Below are 19974 nucleotides of genomic sequence, written 5' to 3' on the forward strand. Positions count from 1 at the left end.
TTATACACACACCTTCCACATCCCCCATCTGCTCCAATTCATATTTGCCCAATCGTTCCTCCACTTCTCTCTTATACTCTGCCTTTTTCTCATCCTCTTGTAACCTTTCCACTCTCCTTGCAACTACTCCTTCCTCTCGTCTTTCCCTTCTTCTATTCCTCCATCTTAATTGAACTTTAATTCTGGCCACCACCAAGTAGTGGTCAGAAAGTCCACTCCCCCAACCTCTATAAACTCTTGCATCCATTACACATCTTCACATCCTTTCATCCACACACACATAATCAATCATTGCCTTCATTCATTCAGTTCACCACCCACCCTTCTCATCACTCGCCATGTATACCTGTGGATCATTTGATGCCTGAAGAAGGTATTGGCTATCACCAACCCCCTCCCAGCACAAATGTCCACTAACGCACTCCCATTCTCATCTACCTCAGCAGGCACACCCCACTCACCAACTATTCCATCCACCTTCACATTCCCAACTTTACCATTCATATCACCAATCAAAAACACTCTCATTCCTTCCAAACTTTTCCATGCACACTTCTACATTTGTCCAGAACTCTTCTCTCACTCTTCTAGCACGATATTGCGTTGGCCCATACACACACACAATCGCCCACATTTGTATTCCAACTTTCAACTTTACCCACACAATCCTTGATCCAACTGATCCACACTGTCTTATGCTCCTCTTCCATCTTTTACTCACAACTATACATACTCCTTCCTTTGCCCTCTCATTCTCACCTACTCCTGCACATATACCCCATCCATACTCCCATTCTCTCACACTTTCTCCTCTCCATTTTGTTTCAGTTATTCCACATACATCCACTTTCGCATCCTCAAGCACCTGGACAATCTCTCTCTCTTTCACCTCATCATTTGCTCCCCTTACATTCCAGGTTCCAATTGCAATGTCCTTTGTACGGTCCTTGGTCGTCAAAGTTTGGTCAGTCCTTGTCCGAGGCTTCTTGTTTGTTTTTTTAGTTAGTTGTTTTCCGGGGAAGGGCACTAACCCTCCGCCAACCCTTTTAGTTGCCTTTTACGACAAGCAGGGATACTGGGGGAGTATTCTTGAAAAAAAACCCTACCCCCAGGGGGTACTTGCAACCTCAAATTCTGTAAGACAGCCATGGTGCTCAGTACTTCAAGATTCATTACAAACATCCTAGAGTTTGTATTTTATATATTCAATGAGAGGGCCTAATACTGACATGGGAGTAGGTTGTGAGGGAGGCGCGCAAATATCCTCCGGTCAAGGTGCGCCCACAGCTCTCGAAGTCCCAGCAGGTCGTATGTCTGGATGCTGCTCAACACCTGGTCCACCAGCCGGTCCACCTGTCAATGGTACAACAGTTAGGTTTGTACTCTTGTTTCTTAACAAGACTCACAAGTACCTTTCTCTTACTAGTTTATTTTTGCATATGATGTAATTAATAATTTCTTGTATGTCATTTCTGCAATCTATACATTTTGTTACATTATGTTTTCTTTATAAAGGCTCCAGCGTGCCTGCATAAGCCAGCCTTGGTCATCTAATTGTGGCTCTCCATGCTGCTCAATCTTTGGCAGCCTCCCTATTCAGTTCCTTGTCCCTGAGGTCACACTATGTGACCTCATCCCAGGTCTTCTTTGGTCTGCCCCTTGTAATCCTATCTTCAACATTCACACCTCTCACCTTCTGCACCCATTTGTTCTCTTCCATCCTCAACACATGCCTGAACTACTTCAATCTAGCCCTTCTCATTAGAACACTAATGCAGCACATTTATATCAATATTATAAAAACATAAATAACACACAAGAGAATAGTAACGTGCAGCAGTCTTGCCAGATTAGGAGGCTTTCTAGCATCTCTTTCTTAATCCTTAATTATATTACAGCTTATTATCATCTTGCAGATTATTTATATTGCTGCACTATGGACACAGTTTGTACAACAAACAGTTAGTTTACAAAAAGATATTAATGCACTTAATACAGGAGAAAAACTACTATGGATGAGGTGCTATGGAGACTCCTTAGCTGTCAAGAAACTGAGTCTTATAATATGTTCACTTGAAGGATGCAGCTTGAACATGTGTCCAGCTCAGGGAAGATGGATGTTCCTGCCCTGGATAGCCCTGGGTCACCCTTGGGCAGGGTGTAGCACCCATCAGTTTGCCAAAAAGAGGTAGTGGATGAATAGTTGCCATCGTCCCAGGAGTACAGTACTACCATGGGAGTGTAAGGGGCCAAGGCCAGGTAGATGGAATTGCACAACATTCCCAGGCAGAGACCTCAACCACATTTACCAAGCAGTCAAAGTCCGGGCTGAGACTACTACTTATGCACATTCCATACATAGCATATCCTCTTTGAAGATATGCCTCCTCTATTTTCCTTGCACCTCACCATGTGGAAGGCCCTGTTCTGAGCCTGGTGAGGTGCTGTTTACTAAAGGAAGGTGGTTGCTTGCTTGCGATCAATGGGTCTGCTTGGTAAGACAGACTGGGACAGAGCAACAACAACTCTTATTTAAGTTGGCCCAAATCTGCCATACAGTATTCTCTTTATTTTAACCCAGCTTAAATCTGCCATCTTTCAGTCCTGCATGCTCAGCTGTAACAAGAGAGTAACACTGGCAGACCTCATTATAAGTACTGGACATGTTTAGAAATAAAGCATTACAGCTTTTCCCATACACCTGTTACTGCAAATATGAAGTGACAAATCTGGTTAACAGACAGCAATGGACGATTTTTCTAAGGTTACTGTGCACCTACGAGCAAAACCCAATGTCATAAAAGGCAACATATACTGTACTGGGTACTTAATACAGGTACAATACCAATTTTCCAGAAATGGATGGTCCAGCACCTCTTTTAATCCAGACAAGATTATGGGAGGGCAATTGAAATTCTCCACAGCCACTAGACTAGTTTACTGGGTGGCCACTGATAGTGTTGAGTGTAGCACATGATCACTTGGTTTGCTTACACTGCATGTCTTGGTAGGGATCCTTGTATTGTCTGAGTCTTACTTTGTTTTACTTACATTTGACCCTAGTCATGACTTCTAAAAAAGATGCTACTGTTAGTGGTGGTGTCCAATACAGTAAAATGTCAATTATCCTGCCAACGCAATATCCGGTGCAGCTATCTTGGCTGTATTAAAGCAATATCCAGTGATTTTTATGCAACATCCGGTGCTGAAACAGGATGTAACCGGAGGTCCAATGCAATATACGGTGTTGAGGGGTCTCAACCAGCTCACAAGCAGTAGCCAACCTGCACCAGGGGAAATCCTGAAACTTGGGGGCCAATGAAAACATCCACTACATGCCAGCCAATCCGAATCTGCCTCACTAGGCACACCGACAATACCTACACGTTCTCATTCAAGCCCGTGGATGTCATTCATTGAAGACAAATCTGTATGCTCTGCTCTTCCGAACACACAGTCACAAAACCTTAGTCCTTTTACTAACCCTGTGGTGTCCTACATAGGAGGTAGTGTACTGTACAGTATTGTACTGCAAAGCTAATGGCCTGTCAATGATCACATCCAAATGCTCTATTGTTATTGTAAAATTATTGTGTACTGTACTGTGAGTGCCAACCTCCAGTGCTGTTTCTCCTACCCCTTGTGCTGTTTCTCCTATCCCCCCATGCTGTTTCTCCTGACATGCCTCACCTGTGGCCTGAAAGTGCTTGTAATAACAGGACAGTAATAGTGCGTATAGGTGAGTTTGTGGCTTTTGTGGTGGTACCCTGGCTGCTACAGGTCCTGCTGGCCTTGTGTTTTGTTCTGGTCCTTGTCTCGATGGCACCTCCACCACCAGCTAAGAGGTGTCATATCGTTTTCTCCATGGAGCAGAAAATGGTGATAATCAAGAGAATGCAGCCAGGCTGGACCATTGCAATGCTAATGGAGCACTACAACATGCCCCAGACCACATTGCTGGATTTGCAGAAGAACAAACACTGTGTCAGGATGTTCTTCCTGGGTAAACATGGTGAGACTGTGCAATGGCATGAATGCAAGATGGTGGCCAAGCCATGCTTTTGTAAACTCGACCAGGCCTGCCTGAAATGGTTTCGACAACAGCGTGCCAGTGGCATGATTGTGCATCCGGTCAAGCTGAAGGATGCAGCCACCAAGTTTGTTCAGCAACTGGGGATCGCAGATTTCAAGGCATCTGAGGGTTGGCTGACTCGGTTCAAACTTTGACATGGGCTGTCCAACAAGATGACCTATGGTGAAGCGTTGGATGCAGGCACTGAAGGAACTGATGAATTTCGCACCATGCTTAAAAACCTGATTGACAAAGAAGGGTTATGTCTCAAACAAGTTTATAATGCTCATGAAACTGTTCTTCAGGTCAGTGCCAACTTATAACTTGGCTGACAAGAAGGAAAAGTAGATACCTGGCTATGAGGCAAGCAAACAGTGCATCTCTGTTTTATGTTATGTCAATGCACAACCTGTTGTAATGGAGCACGCTAAACAGCCACACTGTCTCCGGGAGTTAATTAATCATCTCCCAGTGATTTATTTCCACTCACTGAAGGCTTGGTTTACAGCCAAGATCTTCAAAGATTGGTTCTACAATCATGCTGTGAAGGAGATTATTCATTATCAAATGAAGAGTCTTGACTGCCTGGGACCACGTGAAGGTTCCACTGCTACACGACAGTGCTCTTGCTCATCCTCCCGAGACAGAGTTGGTTGGAGATGGAGGTCGTATTAGGGTTATGTTCCTGCCCCCTAATTCAACCTCAGTCTTGCAAACCTTGGACCAGGGAATTATTGCAACAATTAAACAGCTGTACCAGAAGATATTTATGGAAGACGCAATGGTTGTGCTAGAGGACGAGGAAGTAGCCCAAGGCATGGACAGTAGGGGGGAAAGAACCTTGGCCAACCTCATGCGGTACTCCCTCATGTCTGCAATCTACAACTGGGTGCAGGCTTGGAGGGTACTCTCTGCACTTATGTTTGAGCATGGTTGGAACAAGCTCCTTAGGGATGAAGAGGCCACTGCTGGCTTTACTGCCTTCGAAATTCAGGACTTCTTCCAGAGTATGGAAGCAGCAGGTCAAGCGACTGAAAAACTGAAATGGAGGAGGAAGAGGAGGACGATGATGACGACAAAGTGGCAGAAATCCCGAGGATTCAGAACGGCTCGTGATGCAGAGGATGTCCTTCTCAACTCTTGTGAGCATCCTAATCAGCGGCCCATCTTGGCCGATGCCATGACCACTTAGTCTACCTGGGACAGGGCCATGAGAATGTGATAAAGCTGTGATCGAGAAAGATCCCCAGGCAGTCCTCCATCACATCCTTTTTCTGCCCCATGATACCTACTACTTTGTCACCACAGCCCTCAACCTCCTTGCATTGTCCTCTGTTGCCCCAGCCATCAACCTCCTCCTACCGGACTCTGTCACCCCAGCCCTCTACTTCCCCACATTTTTGTTGTTTACCCCAGCCAGGCACAACCACAGCCACTTCTTCTTCATCTCAGCCATGCATATCAGCCATAACACCACCACCTGAGGTCTCCCCCCAGTCAGAGATCTCACTGGATGTCCACCTGCCTCCCTCTGCCACTACATCTGCACTACCTACTCCAGCACCCTTGGCAGAGAACGAACTTGAGGTGATGAAGCTGGAGTAATTTTAGAGAGAGACATTTGCCACTAGACCACATGGGATTATATGTACTGTACTGTACAGTACAGAACAGTACTGCACTGCATGGCATACAACTCCACACTCCATCAGTGTAAACAGTTGGCGAGTACACTACATATAATAGTACACTATGCACAGTACTTTATTACTGTAGTGTATCATTACTGTACTGTATTGTTTTTATATGCTTAATTTTCATCTTTTACTCGTGGTAAAATTTTCAGGATAGACGGTTGAGATGGACAGAATCACAATATCCGGCTCAAGGCCAAATGTTGTGCCAGATATGCAATATCTGGCATTTCACTTTAACCAGCGTACAGTTTGGCTGACTTACGATGGATAATTGTGAATTTACTGTACAGCCAAATATCCTTGATCATGGTTAATTGGTCCGCCAGACTACTGCAATGATGAAACTCCCTCAATAACCAAATAGAGCAATAAATGGGAATAAATGTTAACTGGTTCAAAGTCCACAAGTTTACACTCATTATTTTTGCCTAATGCCTGAATAATAACCCTAGAAAGACTGGAGGACCTGGATCAGCAAAGTTTACACCGATTCTGCTACTCCAAATCATGACTCAGATGCTTTCCTCTGAAGTTTCTCCTAACTTTGTGAACCACCATTATCAATGTATTTTTTCTGTAAATAAAAAAATTTTCACAATTAACCATTCCTAACCATTAATTTCTGTTCTTGTGAATATGGCAATTTTCATCAAATTTCTCATTTTTTTGGTTCTGTTCACCCTTAAATACTATATTGCATGTTTATTCTTAATTACTGCCACAATCAAAGCAAAAGGGTTTTTCTATCAGTGGTATCTACTGAGACACTTTATAAGTTACTGTGGAGTGCATAAAGTGTACTTATCACATTCCACGGTTTCCTTGGATGACAAAGCCAATTGCTAGAAGGCACCCCATTACCATTGTAACCAATATGTTGCTACGCTGTGACCTACCGCACTGGCTCTCCATATCTTCACACATATTTTCACTCATCTGTTTGATCAAAATTGTATATTAATAGCATTGGGGAAGATTTAATGCAGTAAGACATTTCTATCTATCTATCTATCTATTGCCAGACACCATAATCCCATAAGGGGTGGCCACTTGACTTTGAGTTATTGGTTTTACAGGGAGGGACACTAACCCTCCACCAACCCACTTGTTGACACATAGGGAACACGTATGGGTTGGTTATATGGTTACCACCCAGCGTTGTAAATGGTTTCTTGGACTTATTATTGTGTTAAAAACAAAAACAATACAACAGGATAAGGTAGAACTTTTGAAAAAAATGGACCGCGATGGTCCTGTATGGACTCTGTGACATATGGTATTGATTTGTCAACTGCTAATGATATACAGAAAGGATGGGAAAAAAATACCAAAATTCTATGCAGACAATGATTCAATGAAGCAAATGAATATCAGTCAATCTACTAGAGATGAAAAGAGTACTTACTAAGTATGATCAAGTGATGATGGAATGGTTTAGATAGCGTCAGATGAAGTGGACTTGTCAGGTAGTGTAGCCTGATAATGAACCAAGATCAGTTATTCCATAAAGATCTTAAATTAGAAGAGGAGTGTGATTACAGTGAAGGACAGTAAGTCTGAGGTGTATTGCTGACTTATTTTATGAGACTTCCTTTGGTCCCAGTTGAATTATTATGTGACATATTTGGCCTCAGTTGGTCCTGCAATATGGCTCATATGGAAAGGCTCTGGAAGCAAGGATGCAGGAAAATTGGTGTTCTACCTGTAACTTCTTCATTTAGTCCCTTCAATACAACGACATTTCACATTCTATTATTGCAACAGCCAGATGCTTTGATTCACCTTTAACCCCTAAAACGCGGGGCGTTGCGTTTGCGACGCTCGCCGAAAAGGACATAATGGCGGAGCGTTGCGTTTGCAATTCGAGTTAATTTTGAATAAACGTTGGCAACGATGTTCCAGCTGGTATTGTCTATCAGTACCACCACCCTTTAGCTACAATTAGCATACTTTACCTTTGTACTACTGACCTCCGTTGTTGCCAAGTATCGCATTTTTCCCCCCTCCCCCCCCACCACGGCCCGGCCAGCCTGGCTGTGATACATGGCAGCGCTCTGACTGCTCAGAACTGTAAATCTGCGCTCTCCTCTCACAAGCAGTTTATGCTAATAGGAAATGCTTGTTTCCCCAGTTGTAACACTAGCTTTTTTTTGCACGGTTTGCCCCTTTTTAGCGTCAGTTTACCGCAGGCTTTCAAAGTGACATTATGGCGAGTTCTAGCTCTTCCGAGTCAGTGCGAGCGGCCGACAGGAACGAGAATAAAGTGATGGGCGTAAGGCAGAATAAAAAGCGCGCTGCGGTGATCTTTTGGGAAGTAATATGATTGAAAATAATGTAGTATACATGTTTTTAGCTGTGAAAATGGAAATGTTTGTTGAGTGACGGGAAGACCGCCGCCGCGCTGCATGTCAGCCGTACGCTTCATTGATTTTAGCCTTATTTTCAGTGCTTATTGTACAAATACGGATTCCAAACTACCTGTACGTTGTAGTATAAAGTTTACTGTGACAGAATGAGGCTGTGGTAGAGGGGAAACCGGGTTGCTGGAGGTGTGAAAGTGAAGATTTTGTTACCCAACTTTGCAAGTCTCCACAAGTCCTTGGGTAGTCCACGAAGGCTCAACACCTGTCTCTGGAGAAAGCTGAATGTAAGTACTATCTGCCATACCAAGTATAATGTTCTAGGGTTAATCTCTGAATTTTGGCTAATATTTTCCTACAGGTACTCAGGCCGGGATACAACGCCGCCACCCGGGGGGGGGGTCGGCTGTCCATTGGCCGCATATTAGGGGTTAAAGAGTTTTTGAACTGGAGGAGTTAGACAAAGACATAATTAACCTTTTCACTGCTACAGATCCTTCCAATCTTGCCAACAACTGTATGCAACTATTCTCCTTTTACTCTAACTTGGCCTAACATAGTCATATCCCCATCTTGAATCCTAAGTTATAACAACATTCGAGGTCAGTCCAAAGAGAAACTGAACTTCTTAAATAGCAGACCAACTAGCCAGTGTAGTGTGATCAGGACAGGAGCACTATCTAGTCGCAACTTTGGGCTTTGGTCTAACACTCGTTGCATCACACCATATCACTCTGTCATCAAGGTACACACACTTGAATGAATACGTGCTTAGTGCACTTGGCGAATTTTCTTCCATCTTTTCTATAATCTGAAACTGGCGACCTTTCAGGGTGGACTTCAACTTCAGGATAAAAAAAAATGTCTGCAGGGGCCAAATCTGCTGAGTAGGGCAGCTGGGGGATGACAGTCATCTCATGCTTCACCAAAACATCACAAATAAGGAGCAACACGTGAGTAGGTAAATTGTCATGGTGCAGCATCCAGGTTTTGTTTGTCAACGCCTCAGGCCTCTTCCTTCCCACTGTCTCCCTTACACATGTCAGTATGCCCAAGTTAAATTCTTCAGTGACTATCTGGCCATGAGGAAATATCTCGTGACAAATGATGTTCTTCAACGTCATCTTCACATCTGAGTGACTCTGATGTTCTTTTTTGGGTCATGGTAATGATGTTTCAACCCACTGCAATGACTGTCTTTCTGTGTCAACAGAGTAGCTGTACACTCACATTTCATCATTTATTAAGACATTTTTCAGGAAGCTTATATCAGTATTTGAGCAATCAAATGGCTCCTGAACTGTGACACAGTTCTCTTTCTGCTCATCTGTCTCCAGACATGGCAAAAGTTTTGCAGCAACATGATGCATCTTCAGTATTTTGGTTAAAATTGTTTGCCACAAAGTTTTACTGATGCCCATATCTTTGGAAACACCACAGACAGTCATGCGACATTTTCCATGGATCACCGCAAGCACTTTCTCAACAAGATCATAATCTGTGACTTAGAAGGCCATCCAGATTTGGGATCGTCCTTGGCAAATGTTCTCCCAGATTTAAACCGATGGAACCTCTTGTGACATTGTGTACCACTCTGACAATCCTCTTCATAACCTGTTGCAACATTTGAAAAGTCTCCATAAAAGCTTTCCCAATTTGAAACTGAATTTCATGCAAATACAGTAATCCCCGTACTATCCGGACGCCCACTTTCCGGACACCCCACTTACCGGCCAATGTGGGCCTGGACCTTTGGAACCCCAAAATGGCCAAATAAAGAAAAAAAATTCCCCCCAAATTCGAATTTTTTCCCACCCGTAATTTGAAACTGCCGTGCGGAGCCGAACAGCTGTTTACAACATGGCCCCTTCACCCCTTCCTTCCTCCCCCCCTCCCCCCTCCCCTGTCAGGGTTGCCATTTGGTATTTTTCATTACCAAATGTGGGCCAATTTGGTAATGAAAAATTTGTTTGGTGATAAATCAGAATAATGCATTACCAAATGGATTTTTCACATGTATGAGGATACACAGGATGGAGATGGTGGATTGTCTGCTCTCTCTGATTAATCTGCTAGCCTACATAGTGTGAAAATAATCAACATGCTGTTAGTTATAAGGAGAGTGATTGCATGTATTTCCACTTGTACATATAATTAGTGAAGAATAAATGCTAGCTTTACGAAATTGGTAATAAAAAGTTAAATATGGTGATGAAAACTGAGGAGTTTGGTAATGTGGCCATTGCGATCTGGCAGCTCTCTTTCCCCGTCACCAGCACTATCCAACAGTTACTGCCTAACTTCAATAGCAAGTAGATGCTTATCGCAATGGAAGTCACACGTGCTCGTTTTTTGTTAATAAACTGCAATACCTCGCCACTAGACCACACAGGAATTTACAGTGTTGTGCAGTGTTAAGAAATTAGAATTTAGAGCGCAAAGGATTAACTGTGGAGTGCAAACTGGTAGTTGAAACTGGCAGTTGAAACTGGTATGGTGCTGTTAAGAACAATGTGCAGTGTTAAACAATTATAACTCACGGTGTAAAGAATTAAGTGCAGCACAACACTAGATTACTGTATATGCTTCAGGAGCATTTTCACCATGCCAAAACCTTAGAGAAGGCGGCCACAGACGTGCTCTACGTACCCTGGCTGAGGTACAGTCACTTCTAATTCCTCATTCTTTGGTTTCTTTTCATTTATTTCATGTTTTATGTCCATTATTGGTATGAATAGGGTCTTCAATAGGTTTAAATAGGTGCTATGCATGTCCGGTAGGGAGTTATTTAGATGGCTTTCAAAGTTTGGCTGCGTTAGGGTCCTTAAGGAAAATCCAGGAGCCAGGGGCCCACTTTCCGGATGGGACCACTTTCCAGACATGCCTTTAGCTCTATTATGTCGCATAGTAGAGGGATTACTTGTTTTTGACTTCAAGATTTTTCATTGTTCAAGTTGTGGCAAATCACCCAGTGCACTAAATGAACGTTCATTCAAATGCATACACCACAATGATTAAGTGATGTCGCGTGATGTGGCTAGTGTCTGACTAAAGTTCAAAGTTGCTACCAGACATTGCTCCCAAAACAATCATGTTACACAGGTAAATTGGTGTGCTATCTATAAAGTTCTGCCTCTTGTTGAACAGACCTCATATTAACTCTAGATTACAACCCTAGTAATGAAAAGGTGGTATGAAAAGAATGTAGCAGCAGTACTGTCTCATTCTGCCACTGAATTACATCAAATAGGCTGGAAAAGGACGAAAATCTGAGCCCACTTAAAGTTAAATGAGTATCACTTCAGTTCGTTTATAAAGGCTCCAACATGCTTGCTTACGTCAGCCTTGGTCACCTAATGGCAGCTCTCTATGCTGCTCGATCTCTGGCAGCGTCCCTATTCAGTCCCTTATCCCTGAGATCATACTCTACGACTTCATCCCACGTCTTTTTCAGTCTGCCCCTTGCAACCCGACTCCCGACGTTCACACTTCTCACTTTCTGCACCCAACTGTCATCCCATATTGCCCAAAACATCTCAATGTGCCCCTCCTCATAACAAAGCCAATACATTTCAGTTCCATTCTTCTTCTCAAATCTTCCATTGTAAACCTTGCCCTTCCAGGCCTCACATTCATGGATACATTACACATTGACCCAATCACCGTCATTTCTGTATGTCTGAGCCTATGAATATCCTCTTCCTTAACCCCTATAGTCCGAAACGCCCTGTGGGGGTTTGTGTTACTTTGACACCCTGGCTTTTTCCAGCAGAGCAATTGCAATAAAAAACCGCATTCACACTTTCTGCATCTTACTTGATGTAAACTACTCCAAGACCATCCCAGCTATGAATTGCGAGGGAGGGAGGAGGGCTCCAGCCCACCAACAGAGTGGGCGGTGAGCCCCTCTCCCCGCCCTGTCTCTCCCTATGCCTGCCCCTCAGTCGATGCCGTATGTGATATATCCCACTCTTTCTACCCTTCCTACTGTCACTAGAGCATAGAGGTGAGGTTTGGCTGTAGCAGTGATTCCCCTCCTGCCCCCCCCCCCTCCACTCAACTTAACCCCCTGACTTGGCTGCCGAGAGACGTATCCCTCACCAATTCTCCTTCCTAATCAAATGTGCAGATAAAGGCAGTATTACCACGTTCTACACTCCCTCCCTCTGGAAATTCCCCACCCTCCCTTCACCTTCCTCCTTTCTTCCTCTGTGTTACTCCCCTACACCCTTGCATGACGCATCGAATCAGGATTCATTTCCCGACTTTAATGCACTTTATAAATCTACAGTAAGACTTTGCTTTTATTATAGCAATGCCTAGTGTCCCTGTATGTATAGTAATATGTGTGTATGTTATTAGCCCAATGTAATGTATATTATTGGAAATTTACCATGCATTACCATATTTTTCTGTGTGTTACGTCTCTATGCCACTGCTTTGTACACCTTTAGCATTGTAATTATTTGTTTTCCTACAGTAAGTGAAACATTTTTGCACATACAAAGCCGTGTTATACCTTTATGTTACAGATATATCAAGACATTTTATAATATCATCATGTTTGTAGTATGGAGTTCATTGATGAATGTATCATTTCTATTTTTTGCATGAAAATTTTTTTTCCAGGAATGTTTTTTTTCAGGATATGATATTTTTTGTCCAAGTTTAGTTATGCAATGTTCATTCATGTCTAGGAACATTATTCACCTTGAACATCGTGAGTTTTGACAGGTGAGTCACCATAATGAGGTAATTTTCCACGATGTACCGCCTCTCGCCAGGCTGGGAAGGGTAATTACTATTTTCTTTGTCGCACTGCTGTGTGAGAACTACGCAGTCAATCTGGATGAGACTTACATCTTCAGGTGTGTAAATTCTTGCTCCTGAAATACATGCCATAAATTCTGACATTTACAATACCTGAAAAAAAAAACCTTTTTTGTGGTTGAGAGGGGGGGGGGTGAGTGAATTGTGGACTTTAGGGGTTAACTGCCCAGGTCTCACTACCATAGGGCATTACACTCCTAACACATGCTGCATACAAAGATCCCTTAGCACTGAGGGAGAACCCTCTCAGTGTCAAGAGAGACAACTGCTCCCTGAATTCTTTCAAGTACAGTAGAAGTCCGATTTTTCGGCATCTATGGGACCAGGCAAGTGCCGAAAAATCAAAATTGCCGAATTATCAAAAACCCTACCCACTCAGTACCTTATATGTTTCGGTGAACACTATCATCACGACTCATATCATTACAAATGTGTTTGGAGAGAGTACTGTGTACTGTTTGATACTGTACAATACTGTACTGAATACAGTACTATACATGAATATGAAAAATAAAGAAATTAGTGAACATACTGTATATAAATGTAATGGTACAATAGGCCTACAAGTTCACATGCACTTACCTAAACTTATAGTAGGTTTCTTATTTACACATGTACAATAGAAGGGGTTGATTGGAGTCTGTTACTGCTGGAATAAGTCCCCAGCAGTAGAGGGTCCTGCAACAGGCTCTAAGGACTCTTCTCCCTGTTGTTGCAGCAGTAGAGCTTGAGGTTCAGAGACTGCTGTTGGTGATGGAGAGGATGGAGCAGCAGAGGATGTAGCTTTCTCTTTCCCATGCTAGACTCACTACATGATTGTCCTTTCTTTTATGCTATGGGAGAAAGAGCTAGTCTCTGAGCTTCATGGCAGTGGTAGACTCACTCCATCACTTTCACTATCTCACTCACTAAGGCGGGTAAAGGCGGGTAGCTAGCTGGCGAGCCTCATGGAGAATTTCAGGACTGACGAAAAAAATCGGAAAATCTGCCGAACGATCAGAGATTTTCGTAAATGGGACTATCAAAACTGCCGAAATGTCAGATTTGCCGGGGAATTGGATGCCAAAGAATTGGACTTTTACTGTATAGTAAGAATACTTTATAGTAAGAATAAAGTGCTGTACCGTACCATCAGAACAAATGATATGCCTTGAAGGGATTAACTTGGTCTAAATTTGCCATTTCTCATTTCTGAATGCTCAGTGGTAACTAGATCAATATGATGCTATAAAGTACTCTTGTTACTTTAAACTGGCCAAAATTTGCTATCTCTCACTCTTGAATCCACAGCTGGAACAAGAGAATAACACTAAAACATGATCCTTTACTCTTTTTACTTAACCTAAAACTTCCATCTCTCAATCTAGAATACTCAGCTGTGACAACTGAATAATATTAGAATATGACAAAAGTTGGCAACCCCATCAGACTGCAAAGCACTTGCCCTGATAAGAACCATTTCTGAAAGCTACCACCATCACCATCATCATCACAGCTATCACCAATACCACAGCAACCACCACCACCACCACCACCACCACCACCACCATCATCATCATCACAGCTACCATGAACACCACCACCACCATCATCATCATGGCACAACTATCAACACCATCACAGCCATCACCACCACCACCACCACCATCACCATCACAGCTATTACCAACACCACAGCTACCACCACCACCACCACCATCACAGCTATCACCAGCACCACAGCAACCCCCACCACCACCACCACCATCATCATCACGGCTATCCAACACCACAGCAACCACCACCACCACCACCATCACCACCACCACCACCATCACAGCTATCACCAACACCACAGCAACCACCACCACCACCACCATCATCATCACAGCTGTCACCAACACCACAGCTACCACCACCACCACCACCACCACCACCATCATCACAGCTATCACCAACACCACAGCAACCACCACCACCACCACCACCATCATCACAGCTATCACCAACACCACAGCTACCACCACCACCACCACCACCATCATCATCACAGCTATCACCAACACCACAGCAACCATTACCACCACCACCACCACCATCATCATCATCATCATCACAGCTATCACCAACACCACAGCAACCACCACCACCATCATCACAGCTATCACTAACACCACAGCTACCACCACCACCACCACCACCACCACAGCTATCACCAACACCACAGCTACCACCACCACCACCACCATCATCATCACAGCTATCACCAACACCACAGCTACCACCACCACCACCACCACCACCACAGCTATCACCAACACCACAGCTACCACCACCACCACCACCACCACAGCTATCACCAACACCACAGCTACCACCACCACCACCACCACCATCATCACAGCTATCACCAACACCACAGCAACCACCACCACCACCACCACCATCATCACAGCTATCACCAACACGACAGCTACCACCACCACCACCACCATCATCATCACAGCTATCACCAACACCACAGCAACCATCACCACCACCACCATCATCATCATCATCACAGCTATCACCAACACCACAGCAACCACCACCACCATCATCACAGCTATCACTAACACCACAGCTACCACCACCACCACCACCACCACCACCACAGCTATCACCAACACCACAGCTACCACCACCACCACCACCACCACCATCATCACAGCTATCACCAACACCACAGCAACCACCACCACCACCACCACCACCATCATCATCACAGCTATCACCAACACCACAGCAACCATCACCACCACCACACCACCACCACCATCATCATCATCATCATCATCATCACAGCTACCATGAACACCACCATCACCATCATCATCACTGCACAACGACCAACACCATCACAGCCATCACCACCACCACCACCACAGCTACCATCACCATCATCACCATCACAGCTACCACCACTACAGCTACCACCATCACCATCACAGCTACCGCCACCAGGCACCACTACCACCATCACCATCACAGCTACCGCCACCAGGCACCACTACCACCATTGCCATCACCGTCACAGCTACCACCACCACACCTACCACCATCACCCATCACAACTACCACCACCACCACCACCACCATCATCTGAACTACCACCACCATCACCATCATTACACCTACCACCACCACCATCATCACACCTACCACCACCACCACTATCATCATCATCACACCTACTGCCACCACCACCACCAAAGCTACCACTATTTTTTTGCTGAATGAAATCGTCTGTTCATAACATCAATGAAATAACAGACATAGGAGTGTAGATGAACAGCTCCCCCCCCCCTCCTCTCTGCAAGACATGTGTAACTTCATGGAAATGCCCTGCCACCTCTTTCATGTGCACATACTGTAACTCCCATAGGGACAATTATTAGGGTCCAAAACACTTCTGAAAGTTTCAGTCAACATGAAATTGAAACTGGTCCTTCTAGGACCCAATTCCAACCATCCTCCCAAATTTCATCATAATCCTTTTCCAGTTTTGGCTGCACCACACACACACACACACACACACACATACAGGTTGCCGACAGAGACGGAGCTCTTCCTTGATTGTGGGGGAAATAATCACTGAATCAGCAGTGAAAAGGTGACCAGCCTATTGTGATTATGTGAATGAGTGCATTAGTGGTGGTCCCGTCAGACAATAGTTAAAAAAAAACACAGGTTTCGGTCATAAAGAGTACAAGATACAGTGGAAATAGAAAGTTTCCATATGGTTGCATCATGGCAGAGAGGGACAGTGCTTTGTTTACATCTGATGAATGGGAATTTGTGGGCTTCTCCGAAGATTATGTGGGAAATGGAAGTACAGTACCAAGCTGAACCAAACAAGAGTAGCAGGAGTAGAGGAAACAGCGGAGAAGAATGTTCAGGAGTTAAAAAAGTGAAATGCACGCGAGGTGGGGTGAACCCGACACCACCACCCCAGGAGGAGAGAGTGAGGAGGTGATACCCACCCCACTAGGAGATGACGGAGGGGCTAATTTACCTGACCCGACGTCCCGGCATCAACGACATATGTCCCTCGTGACTTGGCGCCCCTCTTCCGCGCAGCCAGACCACCTGGCAGTGTACAGGGAAAGTACACTACTCTCCAACAGAGGGAACGCTCACCAGAATCAGGGTGAGGCTTGCAAAGACAAGCTCCCAAGCACAACCTCGGATGCCGAGTCCTTTGGATCGGCCTCCTATTTCACTGAGGACTCAGGAGGAGCCTCTAGGGATGCTATCCCCTTACCTTGACAGATGGAGAGCGTGCTCCACTGGAACTGCGGCGAAAGCGGAGAGAGTACGTCCGGCCCCTTCCTCCCGATGTTGCAGGTACAGAACCTTCCCTGACTGAAGGAGGGCACGCTCCACTGGAGCTGTGGCGTAAGCCGTGAGAGTACGTCTGACCCAGTCCTCCCGATGTCCCAGGGACAGGTGTCTCTTTCCCGACGAACGGAGGGCGTGCTCCACCGGAGCCGTGACGAAAGCCGAAGGAGTACGCCCGACCTCTTCCTCCCGACGTCTGAGGGGCAGGAGACCCTAGCCCTATGGCAGAAGCGCAGACTCCGCCGGAGCCACGACGACCACAGAAACGGCCCTACGGGTGCTCGCTCCCTGTTGCCAGTACCGACGGTGTCCGGGAGAGGCTCCCCTAACCTCTCCCACATCCCTGACCCTCGTAGGAGCGCAGGCAGTGCCCGATGGGGCTGTCTGACGGAGGGGGCCACCTCTGGCTCGACCCGCCACCCCTGTGGTAGAGTGAGGAGCTCCTCCCCTCACCTTTCTCCCTGAGAGGCGGGAGTCTCTCCCCCTAAAGGCTCTCCACACGAGTCCGGACCCGGCGAAGCGTCTCCGAGGCCCGGTGTCCAGTCCCTCCAGCCCCGCCCTCCCCCGGTGCTGACGGGCTCTGCCAGGACCAGAGGCCTTAGCCCACCCCTGATGGCCTCAACTCTGCCGCCGAGGCCACAGCCCCCAGAGTCAGCGAGCCACCCCAGCTGTCCGCCACGGCAGCAGGGCTTCTCCCAGAGTAGGTGGCAGCAGTTCCTCCCTGTCGGCCACCCCTGACGGGCATGAAGCCAACCCCGCCCAGACGCCGCCTTCCTCCCGGCTGACCTTAGGCCCGGGCCTCCCTCGGTCCCTCCCCTGGCCCCCAACGACAACAAAGGGCCGACAACATGCTGCTCGTTTACTGGCCCTCTTCAGCCCCAGCCCAGACAGCCCTGCCTCCCGTAGGGCCGACGAGGCTAGAGAGCTGCCCCACACACTGTCCCACTCCTCTCGGACTAGTGGCCACTCCGAGGGCCACCCGATCCAGTGTAGTTCCCCGGACGGCCCGCCTCCCATACCTAGCCGCCACCTGAAACTCCCGACGTAGGCCCCTTCACCCGTAGGCTGTTTTCTCCCATCCAAGTGAACTGTGAGTAACAGGTCTCGTGACTTTCCACTCCCCCAGTGTGGTGATCCTAACCCCTAGTGAACCAACCGGTGTGACGTTGTCCCCCCCCCCCGGAGAGAGTGTCTCCCCAGTGCCTCTTCCCCCCCTGTGCATCCCTCTACCCTCCCCTTGGTGTCCCCCCTGGTGAACCGAGTACCTGTGACTTAAAAGTAGAGTATCTCATCCCATCCACGGGCTTGATCCCCTGGACAGTGCAAAACACCCCTTGTGTCACTCGCAGAAAACAACAACACCCCAGTGCATCCTTGTTCAGTGTTGTCCCCCCCCCTTCTCTCCTTCACGGAAAACAGTCCCTCCCTATCCTCACTAATATCTCTCCCCCCTTTTACCATCTCAGGTGTGACATACTGTATACTCTCGTCCTGTGTGACGCGGCATAGTCTAAGTCTAGCTAGGGTTTCCGTCTATGTCACGCAGATATATTATATTAGCTTGGACCTCGTCTATGTCCCGCGAACCCTTAGGGTTAAGGACCTGACTATACGAGCTGTCTCTGTGGATATACTGGATAGTGTTTTCTGTGAATATGCCGATGGTGATATGCTTGATATATTTGTGAGATATTACTTGTGACATTGTGTGTATGCCAGTTATACTCCAGGAAAGTGTAAACCCATATACGAGACATGTGTGCTGAAGTAAGTGGACAGTGATTGTCATAAACATCGGTACAAGTTGTTGTGTAATCTCATCTTTGGCTATAGCACTGTGTGTGTAATCGCTCTTTGATATTGTAACAGTGATTGTCATAAACATTGTTGCAAGCTATTGTGTATTCTCAGCTTTGGCTATAGCACTGTGTGTGTAATTGTTCTCTGATGATATAGCAGTGTATCTTTTGACCCGTGGTGTTTATGTTTTTCCTTCCTTGTTGATACTGACCCAGTCAGGAACAAAGAACCCAGGGCTGCATCGTGTCTGAACCTGAGAAGTCGGGGCACAGAATACACTGCATAACAAAAGGTATGGGCAGTAATGGGGTGCTTTCAAAGCTAGTATTCTGGTAGTTGTCACCACCATTGGGACAAAGACAGTCCCCGCACTGTTTAAAAAGCATTTTTTTTCTTTGTTAAATATCTACACTGTTGTGTGAAACTGTGAATCATAGTAATGTCATATACTGTAATATAAACAATACAAATAGAACACATATATATAACGTAGCATGAATTGTTTATATTTATCATAAACGGAAATTAAAATATCACTGATGGCATGTGATGGCAACCTGCCATTTCAATGGTCCTATATTATTTTATTTCTGCTATATTTAGTGCAACTTATGGTCTGTCTATTTTATGAAGCACATTTGGGTGTTGTCCCTATTGGGAATTTCCTCGGCTGCCTCTGCCAAACATGTACACCTCTCTGTCTCATGTCAGCTATTTACTACTTCTAAATGAAGTTTATTTACAGTACATATACATTTAATTCTCTAATAAGGCTATATAGTGTTATAAATGTCTCTTTTTCTCTAATAATAACAAAGACTTTTTATAATTACCAAAACACTCAGCAACGTTGCTT

General features: G+C 45.4%; 1 protein-coding gene across 1 annotated transcript in view; it reads right to left on the bottom strand.

Annotated features, from left to right (window-relative positions):
- LOC145396869 (WD repeat-containing protein 91) overlaps window positions 1-19974 on the bottom strand; it is a 386076-nt gene that overhangs the window by 327557 nt on the left and 38545 nt on the right. The window contains 2 exon segments of the mRNA XM_080270157.1: window positions 1230-1353; window positions 1743-1769. Of these exon segments, the coding sequence (XP_080126283.1) occupies window positions 1230-1353; window positions 1743-1769 (151 nt within the window).

Source organism: Coenobita brevimanus, chromosome 39, assembly GCF_032717465.1.
Source record: "Coenobita brevimanus isolate Jiangsu-jjx chromosome 39, ASM3271746v2, whole genome shotgun sequence".
NCBI lineage: Eukaryota > Metazoa > Arthropoda > Malacostraca > Decapoda > Coenobitidae > Coenobita > Coenobita brevimanus.